At 42.5% G+C, this 14,566-nt stretch overlaps 1 protein-coding gene across 1 annotated transcript in view; it reads right to left on the bottom strand.

The window, feature by feature from the left end:
* Positions 1-14,566, bottom strand: part of slc17a7a (solute carrier family 17 member 7a) — a 58,300-nt gene that overhangs the window by 19,834 nt on the left and 23,900 nt on the right. The window contains exons 2-4 of the mRNA XM_071404334.1: positions 3,890-4,142; positions 2,810-2,928; positions 181-295 (exon numbers count right to left, since the gene is read on the bottom strand). Coding sequence (XP_071260435.1) covers positions 181-295; positions 2,810-2,928; positions 3,890-4,142 — 487 coding nt within the window. The remainder of the gene's footprint in view (positions 1-180; positions 296-2,809; positions 2,929-3,889; positions 4,143-14,566) is intronic.

The following is a 14,566-nucleotide window of genomic DNA, read 5'->3' as shown; positions in this document are numbered from 1 at the left end:
AGTAAATATCCAAACATAATATTCAACACACGCACACACACGCACACGCGCACGCGCGCACACACACACACACACACACACACACACACACACACACACACACACACACACACACACACACACACACACACACACACACACACACACAGAGAGAGAGAGAGACAGATGCACTCTAAGTACCTCGACGAGGCCTTGGCATATCCTGACTAGTATGACACAGCTGTAGTGTGTACGAGCAGCAGATGGAATCAGCATGTTGAGAGTGGATGTGGCCACTATGGCGAAGCCAAACACTCTGAAACACACCAAGACAGAAACAGTCAGAGACAAACACAACCAGCCTTCATTTCAACCACTGAGAGCTATAGAGACCAGCCTTCATTTCAACCACTGAGTGCGATAGAGACCAGCCTTCATTTCAACCACTGAGAGCGATAGAGACCAGCCTTCAGTTCAACCACTGAGAGCGATAGAGACCAGCCTTCATTTCAACCACTGAGAGCGATAGAGACCAGCCTTCATTTCAACCACTGAGAGGTATAGAGACCAGCCTTCATTTCAACCACTGAGAGCTATAGAGACCAGCCTTCATTTCAATCACTGAGAGCGATAGAGACCAGGGTTCATTAGGGGTCAGTTTAATTTTCAATTTAGTTTAATTCAGAAAGTAATTATTGGCAAATATTTTCAATGAAGATGAAATATTTAAATTCTATAAAGATTTAAATTCATGAGCTGGTTTTCATTTCATTTCCTAAATTGACTGATATAAACATGTAATTGACCCCAACCCTGAGAGAAACGTCTTTGGTGTTATTGATGAGACTGTCCCAAGCTTTGTAGCAGTTCAAAATGTCTGATGGAAATCCTTGGATATAAGGCCTCCGTCTATACTTCATTAGTAATAAAATGAATACAGAACTTTTGGATTGAGGCAACATCCGCAGCCATAGTTTAGTAGCCAATGTATACTGTTCTCTTAGTTTTTATACTGCTTATAAATGTGTCAAGCCAACTGAGTGGCCTTGTGGTAGGACTGTCCACCCTGACATTGGAAAGTAGGGGGTTCAATCCCCGGCCAAGTCATACCAAAGGCTGTATGAATGGGACCCGATGCACGTCTACTTGGCCCTCTGCATTAAGGAGATAGATGTACTTGTTCATCAAGCTGCTTCACACTACAGAAACAGGAAATAGATTCCTATTATTATGAGGCTACTACTTATGAATAAGTCATATCGGACCCCTTCATGTTATCATAACACTACTGTTATTAGATGATGTTTGGGGACAAAGGAGAAAGTGGGAAATATGATGTATATTTTAGTAAAATATAATGTATACTCTAGTAAAATATAATGTTTACTTTAGTCAAATATAATGTATACTCTAGTCAAATATAATGTTTACTTTACTCAAATATAATGTATACTCTAGTCAAATATAATGTATACTCTAGTCAAATATAATGTATACTTTAGTCAAATATAATGTATACTTTAGTCAAATATAATGTATACTCGAGTAAAATATAATGTATATTTTAGTCAAATACAATGTATACTTTAGTCAAGTAAAATGTATACTTAGGTGAAATATAATGTATATTTTAGTAAAATATAATGTATATTTTAGTCAAATGTAATGTCTATTTTAGTCAAATACAATGTATATTTTAGTCAAATACAATGCATACTTTAGTCAAATACAATGTATACTCTAGTCAAATATAATGTATACTTTAGTCAAGTAAAATGTATACTTAGGTCAAATATAATGTATATTTTACTAAAATATAATGTATATTTTAGTAAAATATAATGTCTATTTTAGTAAAATATAATGTCTATTTTAGTAAAATATAATGTATATTTTAGTAAAATATAATGTATACTTTAGTAAAATATAATGTATACTCTAGTAAAATATAATGTATATTTTAGTAAAATATAATGTATGTTTTAGTAAAATATAATGTATACTTTAGTAAAATATAATGTATACTCTAGTAAAATATAATGTATATTTTAGTCAAATGTAATGTGTCACGTTCCTGACCTGTTTTCCTTGTTTTTGTATGTGTTTAGTTGGTCAGGGCGTGAGTTGGGGTGGGCATTCTATGTTATTTGTTTCTATGTTGGGTTTAATGTGTTGCCTGATATGGTTCTCAATTAGGGGCAGGTGTTTGACGTTTCCTCTGATTGAGAACCATATTAAGGTAGGCTGTTCTCACTGTTTGTTTGTGGGTGATTGTTCCTGTGTCTGTGTCTGTCGCACCACACGGGACTGTTTCGTTTTCGTTCGTTCGTTCGTTTGGTTAGTCTGTTCCTGTTCGTGCGTTCTTCGTGTTATATTGTAAGTTCACATGTTCAGGTCTGTCTACGTCGTTTTGTTGTTTTGTAGTTATTCAAGTGTATTTCGTGTCAGTGTTCGTCTTGTTTAATAAATTCATTATGTCTTCATACAACGCTGCGTTTTGGTCCGATCCATACTCCTCCTCTTCAGACGAAGAGGAGGAGAGCAAACGTTACATAATGTATATTTTAGTCAAATAGAATGTATATTTTTGTCAAATACAATGTATACTCTAGTCAAATATAATGTATACTTTAGTCAAATGAAGCCTAGTAGTAATAAAGTTGCCCTCCGACTACTTTGAGGAAAGGTATTGACATACAAAAAGGAAATCAGTCAATCAATACAGGAATAATGATCCCAAAGCTAAAATGTACTTACTTGTTAGCTTTATATTTTTGACATATAAAACCTCCAGGAATCTGTGTGACGATGTATCCTAAAATGTACTTACTTGTTAGCTTTATATTTTTGACATATAAAACCTCCGGGAATCTGTGTGACGATGTATCCCCAGAAGAAGGACCCGTGGATCATCCCCACGGTCTCTGGATCCCAGCTGAACTGTGCTGCCTGGGGGCAGAGAAAGAGGAGACCATGGTTGTGTTCATAAGGCACCAAACAGAATAAAACCATCTGGGCGCAAGGGACTACCTGGATATGTACAATAAGAAACGCTCATTTAGATTTTCAGTTGCAGAACATTTTGAAGCGTTTTTTCGTTGCGTGTCCTAATGAACACAACCCATGACTATGGATGTGTAGCGGAGTGGGTTCGTTAAATAATGCTTGAGTGATGAGAAACCTTGCCTGAGACCTGAAGACTTGTGTTAGCTTCCCAAGCACCTTGATAAAAGGTTCACTTCAAAAGGTGCTGATTGTGATTATAAAGAATTATTTTCAAGTCAAAGTCCATTGTCCATTGACAGTATTCTTCTTCCTCTGCACAAAAATAAAGCTTGGACACACTCCAACCTCAGCGAGGTCGGAAACAACCGGAAGTGGTTTTCATTGATACAGTATCTTCAACCTAGCTTGCTTTTCACCTGAAAAATGGATGTGTGAACTCCGCTCAGGTATTTATTTTACACCTGCAACGTTAGGTTACACACACTGTGAGCCTCCAAGCCCAAAGTTACTACCTTTGTTGTGGCCTGTAGCCAGCCCTCCCGCTAACCTGACCTGACCTGACCCCAACCCTCCTCTTCCCACAACACTAGCTAGCAAGGTTATTTGCTACCATTCAGACAGCGAAGAAAGTAGGGAAGAACCCTCTTCAAGAAAATGGCTCTTTGAGTAGAAAGAGTGTTTTTTCCCAAAATAATTCTACCTGGAACCAAAAATAATCATTTTCCAAATGGGTTTTTACCTGGAACCAAAAGTGTTCTACCTGGAACCGAAAATTATTATTTAAAAGGTTCTCCTATGGGGACAGCCGAATAACCCTTTTAGGTTCTAGATAGCACCTTTTTTTTCTAAGAGTGTAGGAAGAAAATAGAAGTGTGAGTGTAAGTGCCAGAACAGTGTGCCTCACCACCAGGACCTCCTTGTTGCCCTTCCAGACGGTGTGGTCGTTGACCATGCTGACGATGGCCACGCCCAGGTTACAGCGGATGCCGAAGGAGATGCAGAAGCCCAGGCCTGAGAGGATGGCGATGATGTAGCGACGGGGAAGGCCGAAGCAGGTGCAGTCCACCACTGGCATCTCCTTCTCCTCCACAAGCTCTGGGCGGCCCTCGGCCGAAAGCTCGATGGTCTCGCCATTGGGCTGACGCTTTTCTAGGATTCTGGTGAAGAGCAGAGGGAGAGGGAGGGACAAAGTTAGTAGTAATAATAATAATTACACATGGTATTTATGTAGCGCTTTTCAAGGACCCAATGTCGCTGTACAATTGTATAAAATAAAAACAAGAAACTGAAACCTAGTAAGAATTGAATAGTGTTAGAATTGAACCCTGTGGTGCTCCGGTGTGGCTTAGTTGGAAGAAGGAGCATTGTGCTAACAACAGCAAGGTCGTGGGTTCAATTCCCATATAATAAAAATAAAAAAAACTTTATTTAACTCGGCAAGTCAGTTAAGAACAAATTCTTATTTACAGTGACAGCCGAGCAACAGTAGGTTAATTGCCTTGTTCAGGGGCAGAACGACAGATTTTTACCTTGTCAGCTCAGGGATTTGATCTAAAAACCTTATGGTTACTGACCCAACGTTCTAACCACTAGGCTACCTGCCTTTAACCACTAGGCTACCTGCCTTTAACCACTAGGCTACCTGCCTTTAACCACTAGGCTACCTGCCTTTAACCACTAGGCTACCTGCCTTTAACCACTAGGCTACCTGCCTTTAACCACTAGGCTACCTGCCTTTAACCACTAGGCTACCTGCCTTTAACCACTAGGCTACCTGCCTTTAACCACTAGGCTACCTGCCGCCCTGAATCACATAGTATACTTCAAATGAATGCACTCGCTGTACTGTAAGTCTCCTTGGGTGAAGGCGTCTGTTAGTGTCATGTAGTGTTAATAAGCAGAGAGAATATGGACCAATGCAACAGCCAAGTCAAATTTCCATTGATGTGTCGAAATGACACCTTTAATTTCCATTGATGTGTCGAAAGGACACCTTTAATTTCCATTGACGTGTCGAAAGGACACCTTTAATTTCCATTGACGTGTCGAAAGGACACCTTTAATTTCCATTGACGTGTCGAAAGGACACCTTTAATTTCCATTGACGTGTCGAAAGGACACCTTTAATTTCCATTGACGTGTCGAAAGGACACCTTTAATTTCCATTGATGTGTCGAAAGGACACCTTTAATTTCCATTGACGTGTCGAAAGGACACCTTTAATTTCCATTGACGTGTCGAAAGGACACCTTTAATTTCCATTGACGTGTCGAAAGGACACCTTTTTGTAAACCAACGTGTTCGTAATGTCGACAAGGTCAGGGTCATCTACATGTTTACCAGGGTTGGGCTCAATTCCCTTTTCAGTTCAGTCATGAATTTCAGTTTGACGCTAGAGATGACTACATGACCATTTTTTGAAGGGCCTGGGAGGTCGTAAGCCCCGCCCCGCGCCCCGCCCCGCCCCGCCAGCACACGGGTATTTCTTATAACAACCCCAGCCGTGGTAAAACATGAACATCACTGATACTGTGGATAGCATGACTGCTTCACAACCAGAAGGTTGTAGGTCCGAGTCCCATTTGGGCTACCCTCCCTGAATTCAGTACTGTGTTTTGGCAATCCACACAGACTGCATTAACATGACCATAGCCATGTGTACACATGGTTAAGAGATCAAGCAAACATTTCACATAGATTTTCTTTCCACAGTCTTATAGGGGTTTAATGATCAAAAAACCTGTCTCTCCCAAGCTTGCACACACACACACACACACACACACACACACACACACACACACACACACACACACACACACACACACACACACACACACACACACACACACACACACACACACACACACACACACACACACACACACACACACACACACACACACACACACACACGCATATGTTAAGGTCATCTCTGAATCAGCAACTCCCCCTGTGTGGGAGCATCTGTTGTTTGCCTGGTCCCTAGGTGGGTGGGTACCAGCTATGGCACATTCCCCCAGTCTTCAGTCCTTCACTGTAGCCTATACCTGCTGCTGCCCTGGCACTGACCACTCTGTCACACACACACAGTCACACACACACACACTTTGGACACTAAAGCGCAGTTCAGTTCAGAGTCCAAAGCAGCCGAGTCGTGATAGTCCGGCGTCCCGTTGTAAACATCAAATCAAATCACATTTAATTTGTCACATGCGCAGTGAAATGCTTACTTACAAGCCCTTAACCGACAATGCAGAACTTTCGATCTTGCTCTGCGATCACCATCTGCAGGGAACGCACAGCCCGACCATGCACCCCCCCCCCCCCAAATTCTCAACCAAAGCATCTCTGTGTACGTAGCTCCTATTCATTTCACTGTGGTGACGGTTGCAGAAATGGCTTCAGCCACGCTGAGAATTCAAAAAGCATGAAAGCCAACGGTCTAATATTCTAGAACTCTGCTGTGCGGACCATCACTGATAAGCTCTTAGCCCTTCTGACACTGTCCACTCTGTCATACACACACTGGAACCAGCACCCAGCCACACAGAGCTGTGGTATCTAATCAAATGTGGAGCCGTGTATCCACGGTGAAGACGTAGCCTGCCATACAGAACCTTGGACCTTGATAACAAAACCACCATGATCATTATTATTGGAGCGTGAACGCACGCACACACACACACACACACACACACACACACACACACACACACACACACACACACACACACACACACACACACACACACACACACACACACACACACACACACACACACACACACACACACACACACAATCACAGTATATAAGCAATGGCTAATTTCACCTATTGCTAGCATGGCAAAGAAAGAGAGAGTGAGAAAGTGACAGAGACATAATTAGAGAGAGAATGAGAGAGGGGTAGAGAGAGAGACCGAGAGGGGTAGAGAGAAACCGAGAGAGGGGTAGAGAGAGAGACCGAGAGGGGTAGAGAGAGAGAATGAGAGAGGGGTAGAGAGAGAGAATGAGAGAGGGGTAGAGAGAGAGACCGAGAGGGGTAGAGAGAGAGACAGAGAGAGGGGTAGAGAGAGAGAATGAGACCGAGAGAGGGGTAGAGAGAGAGACCGAGAGGGGTAGAGAGAGAGACAGAGAGGGACAGAAACAGAATTAGAGAGACAGAATGACGGAGGGGTAGAAAGATATACAGAATGAGAGAGAGGTAGAGAGAGAGACAGAGAGGGACAGAGACAGAATTATAGATGTTTTGTTTGTGTGTGTGTGTGTGTGTGTGTGTGTGTGTGTGTGTGTGTGTGTGTGTGTGTGTGTGTGTGTGTGTGTGTGTGTGTGTGTGTGTGTGTGTGTGTGTGTGTATATATAGGTGTGTGTGTATAGGTGTGTGTTTGTGTGTATATACTGTAGGTGTGTGTGTATAGGTGTGTTTGTGCGCGTGTGTGTGTGTGTGTATATATATAGGTGTGTGTGTGTGTATCGGTGTGTGTTTGTGTGTTTTAGTGTGTGCCTGCATGTGCATGTGTGTGTGTGTGTGTGTATACAGCGTCACACAGGAGCTCACAGGCTGTATGGTTTCCATGGAGGATCCAGTTACTCAGTGAGGTCGAGAAAAGCAGACGGAATCACTGCTAGGAGTCATTGGGTTCCAAAGAGTTGATTCATTGTGAATCAGTCCGGACTAAATCAAATAGAATGTCTAAATAGAAAGATTAATCCTTTATTCAAATCAAGTGATTTAGAGATTCCTGGAGATGATTCTTGCCTCACTCTATTCTCCTCTTCCATTATTTTTCTCCCACAAGTATGAACACACACACACACTGAACACACACACACAGACACACACTGAACACACACACAGACACACACTGGACAAACACACAGACACACACTGAACACACACATAGACACACAATAAGCATTTCACTGTAAGGTAGACCTGTTGTATTCGGCGCATGTGACAAATACAATTTGATTTGAATGAACACAAATATACACCACACACAAGCAAGTCCAACTCTTAGATTGATTAAATATTAATAGATTTTTGGGGGAGATGAATTATTGAGTTATCCCTCTTCTAATATTCTCTGTCTTTCCCTCGTCTCTCTCTCTCTCTCTCTCTCTCTCTCTCTCTCTCTCTCTCTCTCTCTCTCTCTCTCTCTCTCTCTCTCTCTCTCTCTCTCTCGCTGTCTGTCTGTCTGTCTGTCTGTCTATCTGCACTGACAAAAAATATATAAATGCAACATGTAAAGTGTTGGTCTCGATGTTTCATGAGCTGAAATAAAAGATCCCAGAAATATTCTCCAGATGCGCAAACAGCTTACTTCTTTCAAATTTTGTGCACAAATTAGTTTAAATCGCTGTTTGTGAGCATTTCTCCTTTGCCAAGATAATCCATCCACCTGACAGGTGTGGCATATCAAGAAGCTGATTAAACAGCATTATCATTACACAGGTGCGTGCTGATTGCACGAATGTCCACCAGAGCTGTTGCCAGAGAATTTCATGTTCATTCCTCCACCATAAGAAACCTCCAACGTCGTTTTAGAGAATTTGGCAGTACGTCCAACCGGTCTCACAACCGCAGACCACATGTAACCACGCCAGCCCAGGACCTCCACATCCGGCTTCTTTGCCTTTGAGATCATCTGAGACCAGCCACCCAGACAGCCGATGAAACTGAGGCGTATTTCTGTCTGTAATAAATTCCTTTTGTGGGGTAAAAAATATTTTGATTGGCTGGGCCTGGCTCCCTAGTGGCTGTGCCCCTGCCCAATCATGTGAAATCCATAGATTATGGCCTATTGCATTTATTTCAATTGACTGATTTCCTTAGATGAACTGTAACTCAATAAAATCGTTGAAATTGATGCATGTTGCGTTTATATTTTGGTTCAGTATATCTCTCTATCTGTATGTTGGTCTTATGCAGCTTGTGCTGCAGCTTGTACCTCCCCCTTTCAACAAAGCACATTTGTTGTAATCCCTTCAAACGCTGAAAACACGCAATCAGTAAGACGCAAACCAAGAACAGCAAAACTTGGTTCTACATTGAAATGTACATAATATATATTTAGCAAAGTAGTGTACAGTATATTGTTATATTGACTAATACAATGTATAGATAGAGGGATAAAAAAATGGTTTATTTGGATGTAAACAGGATTAAATGTTATGTCCTCCCTCCATCCCTCCTATCTCTCTCTCTCTCTCTCTCTCTCTCTCTCTCTCTCTCTCTCTCTCTCTCTCTCTCTCTCTCTCTCTCTCTCTCTCTCTCTCTATCCTATCCCCTGCTACTGTACCTCTTCCGGTGTATTCTCCCTCCCTCCTCACTCGCTCTCTCCCTTTTCCATCTCTCATGCCCTGTTCAAGTGATCCCAATCTCTCCTCCCACTCCCTCTTAATCTGTCACAACATTCAGATTAGGATTACCCAAAAATATTTACTTCCGGAAATGAATATGGAGGAATAAACGATGGCATCAACCGCAACACATACTACCGTTCCCCGCTACGCTCTTGGGTCATCCTCTAGTCCTCATTCTACCTCTCCATCCTCTAGTCCTCATTCTACCTCTCCATCCTCTAGTCCTCATTCTACCTCTCCATCCTCTAGTCCTCATTCTACCTCTCTGTCCTCTAGTCCTCATTCTACCTCTCCATCCTCTAGTCCTCATTCTACCTCTCCATCCTCTAGTCCTCATTCTACCTCTCCATCCTCTAGTCCTCATTCTACCTCTCCATCCTCTAATCTTTATTCTACCTCTCCATCCTCTAGTCTTTATTCTACCTCTCCATCCTCTAGTCCTCATTCTACCTCTCCATCCTCTAGTCCTCATTCTACCTCTCCATCCTCTAGTCTTTACTTTTCTCTGGCTGTCTTTATTCTATAGTGCAACACCATCTCTCTCTCTCTCTCTCTCTCTCTCTCTCTATCTAACTCTCTGTTTTTCTCTCTCTCTCTCTCTCTCTCTCTCTCTCTCTCTCTCTCTCTCTCTCTCTCTCTCTCTCTCTCTCTCTCTCTCTCTCTCTCTCTCTCTCTCTCTCTCTCTCTCTCTCTCTCTCTGTCTCTCCCTCTCTTTTCCACTCTCTCTCTCTAACTCTCTGTCTCTCTCTCTCTCCCTCTCTTTTCCACTCTCTCCCTCTAACTCTAACACACTCAACTCATCTGCTCCAACATGTCTTTCCCTAACTCCACCCTTTCTTTTATATCTTTCTTTTTTGGATGGACATACAGTATTCTTTACTAACCATCTCGGTTTTAACAACAAGTCACACTTGGGGAATTCCACTGATTATTCAATTGAGTTCATGAGAAGGATGACTGGTACACTAAGCATTGATGTATGCTAGGATTGTTTAGCATACTTACTTACTTATGTGTACTACACCGTATTTCAAATATCAAAATAGGATAAACTAGTCAGACTTCTTTCCTTCAATATGCAGATTTGATTGAGATGACACAGTTTCTTTGTCTAAAGTAAGCAACAATAACATATTTGATAATATATTGTTTATTTATAATATTAAGTCCCTTTGGATTTCCTTTAGCACATTTGGGATTTTAGCACCTCTAACAATCTGCTGAATAATGGTATCCATGGTATCCATCCACCCAATACAAATGGAGGAGATGAAATGGTGACTAAACACCAGAGTGCTACCAGCCCCGTCACAGCTGAGCTGAGTGGTGGGGACGTTGCAGGAGCGCCTTCATTAACCATCAGCCTTTGTATTGAGACCCAACGAGACAGATTGCAGCCCGGCACCGGCACACATGCTACCTGCTAACGAGACTAGCCCACGGCGCTAATTAACGTTAATTACACTTCTATTCAGTCAAAGGGGTGCTCTTTCCCCCACGGTGTGTGGTCTCTGGTCCAGGGCGTCCGCACTACTCTAGTGGGACGTCCTCTACAGTCTCTCTAACCTAAGAGCACTATCATGGTGGCTAAATTCACTGGAAATGTTAATTTAATATATTCTGGAAATTAACTTTTCAATTTATTAAATTCAAAACGTAATTCAATAAGTATATGAACACATTCAATGAATGGATAGAATTTCCATCCATCTCCTGGATGGACAAAATCAAAATGGAACAGAGCCCCCCCTCCTGATCACTGTATCAATGTGACTCAGAGTAACTGAAAGGAAGTTGGTGAAAAGGAGAGTTTTCTTAAGCCCAGAAATTCTCTCCCTGTTTCAGTCCGTTTTCTTCCGTTTGGTGCCTAGTGAACACGGCCGATGTCAATTACGCTGTAACTAAAAGGTCTGTCCCTCTTCTGCTGCCATAACCTCTGTGACGATGTATTAACACTGTAAAACTCTCTGTTTCTGGTTGGTAGCTAGTCATGGACCACGTACGAGACCACAAGATATGTAACCCTCTGGCATGTTACAAGCATTCAGCACCATCATCATCATCATCATCATCATCATCATCATCATCATCATCATCATCATCATCATCATCATCATCATCATCATCACCACCACCACCATCATCACCACCACCACCACCATCATCATCACCACCACATCATCATTATCACCATCACCACCATCATCAACATCACCATCATCATCACCACCACCATCATCATCATCATCATCATCATCATCACCATCATCATCATTATCACCATCACCACCATCATCAACATCACCATCATCATCACCACCACCATCATCATCATCATCATCATCATCATCACCACCACCATCATAATCACCATCACCAACATCATCATTATCACCACCATCATCAACATCACCCATCATTATTATCATCCCCACCACAATCATCAACATCACCACCATCACCACCACCATCATCACCATCATCATCACTACCATCATCACCACCATCATCACCACCATCATCATCACCATCATCACCACCACCATCGTCACCATCATTATCACCATCACCATCATCACCACCATCATCATCATCATCACCATCATCATCACCATCATCATCATCATCACCATCACCACCATCATCACCATCATCATCATTATCACCATCACCATCATTATCACCATCATCATCACTACCATCATCACCATCATCATCATTATCACCATCACCATCATCATCATTATCACCATCATCATCACTACCATCATCATCACCATCGTCACCATCATTATCATCATCATCACCACCACCATCATCATTATCACCACCATCATCAACATCACCATCATCATCAACATCACCATCATCATTATCATCACCACCACCATCATCATCATTATCACCACAATCATCAACATCACCACCATCATCATCATCACCACCACCATCATCATCATCATCACCATCACCATCACCATCATCAACATCACCATCATGACTACCATCATCACCATCATAATCACCATCACCACCATCATCATCATCATTACCATCATCATCTTTCTGTGTCCTCGTTTGAAGCTCAACCACTTCATTTCCCGGTCAGCTGATACAGTTCATATAGTGTGTTCTGATTGGTCTCAGCTGGCAGCAGTTAAGAGGTAGGAAACACACACACACATAATGAAGAGGTAGGAAACGAGACATGAGGCATGAGTCAGATGACCCTAGGCACTGTATTAATGATGTCAGGAAGAAGGAATCCAGTGTAACACATGGGGATGTGTGAAATTCACTCCTTAGCCTGAAAGATCTCCACCTGCTACCGAATAGCTGGGTAAGACACTTCAGGAGGGCGGTCAGGTGTGTTTGCGAGGCAGAGATTCTGGGTTAGAGCCTTGGTATGAGCCGAATCAGGAGGAAGCGGTACTCGCTAAGCAAACAGAGTACCGGTACCTCTGCATTCCCAAAATGTTAGTAGGGACATTCTGAGAAGGTTTAAAATGTCAACTTCTCTAAAAGTTCTCTGAACTATGAACTGGGGTTCCCGGGGATGCTCCCCAATGAGATGGCTATAATGTTTTCTCTATGAACATTCAGTTAACTGGACCAAAACCCATTCTAGAAATGTCAAAAACAAACAGTAATGAGATGTGGTCATGCTAACGTTAGTTGTACACCAAATTGGGACTCCATTGGAAAGTTACCTAATGTTTGCTGTTTGCTGGGAAGAGGTTCCTGGGCCATTCAGAGACAGGTCAGACAGTACTATGCCGACCGCCTGGACCAGACCAGATACAAATACTGTACTTTAAATGTTGGAAATACTTGTGGTTGATTTAGCGATCTTGGCCTGCAAAGTTTGCGCTTTTGGAACAATTCCATTGGTTCCATCGTTCCATTGTGCCTGATAGGAACACTTTTCATTGGTTCCATCGTTCCATTGTGCCTGATAGGAACACTTTTCTTTGGTTCCATCGTTCCATTGTGCCTGATAGGAACACTTTCCATTGGTTCCATCGTTCCATTGTGCCTGATAGGAACACTTTCCATTGGTTCCATCGTTCCATTGTGCCTGATAGGAACACTTTTCATTGTTTTTTTCTGTCCTTTTTTTTAACGGTGCCCTTTTTTAAACTGAATACGACACGTTGACAGTCGAGGAATATGATTATCATTAAATTGAGGGGACAGCAGATAATTCAGGTCCTCTTTCCATTGCTGTTCCAGTCAAATGTCAAATAGCAACCTTGGTTTATTCAAAGGGTACGTTTCAGCCTTGACTGTGTGCGCAGCGTGAAGCACTGCACTACCCATAATGCAATAAGAGCATAGCATGGTCATTTGTTTCACATTTATCAGCAGAAGGCTAAAGTGAATCAGATGTGGCCTTAAGCTGACAGTATCTGCTGTTGACTTGCAGATAAGATAACACATGCATGCACATATCTCCTGTACATGTACAGCCAGTCCCAGCTAGTCTCTCTGGTGGCACTACGGAATCCATATCTACATGTACAGCCAGTCCCATCTAGTCCCTCTGGTGACACTATGGAATCCATATCTACATGCACAGCCAGTCCCAGCTAGTCCCTCTGGTGACACTATGGAATCCATATCTACATGTACAGCCAGTCCCAGCTAGTCTCTCTGGTGACACTATGGAATCCATATCTACATGTACAGCCAGTCCCAGCTAGTCCCTCTGGTGGCACTACGGAAACCATATCTACATGTACAGCCAGTCCCAGCTAGTCCCTCTGGTGACACTATTGAATCCATATCTACATGTACAGCCAGTCCCAGCTAGTCTCTCTGGTGACACTATGGAATCCATATCTACATGTCCAGCCAGTCCCAGCTAGTCCCTCTGGTGACACTATGGAATCCATATCTACATGTACAGCCAGTCCCAGCTAGTCCCTCTGGTGGCACTACGGAAACCATATCTACATGTACAGCCAGTCCCAGCTAGTCTCTCTGGTGACACTATGGAATCCATATCTACATGTACAGCCAGTCCCAGCTAGTCCCTCTGGTGACACAATGGAATCCATATCTACATGTACAGCCAGTCCCAGCTAGTCTCTCTGGTGACACTATGGAATCCATATCTACATGTACAGCCAGTCCCAGCTAGTCCCTCTGGTGACACAATGGAATCCATATCTACATGTACAGCCAGTCCCAGCTAGTCTCTCTGGTGACACTA

Source organism: Salvelinus alpinus, chromosome 1 (genome assembly GCF_045679555.1).
Source record: "Salvelinus alpinus chromosome 1, SLU_Salpinus.1, whole genome shotgun sequence".
In the NCBI taxonomy this organism is placed as follows: domain Eukaryota; kingdom Metazoa; phylum Chordata; class Actinopteri; order Salmoniformes; family Salmonidae; genus Salvelinus; species Salvelinus alpinus.
This window is presented reverse-complemented; position numbering and strand designations above follow the sequence as displayed.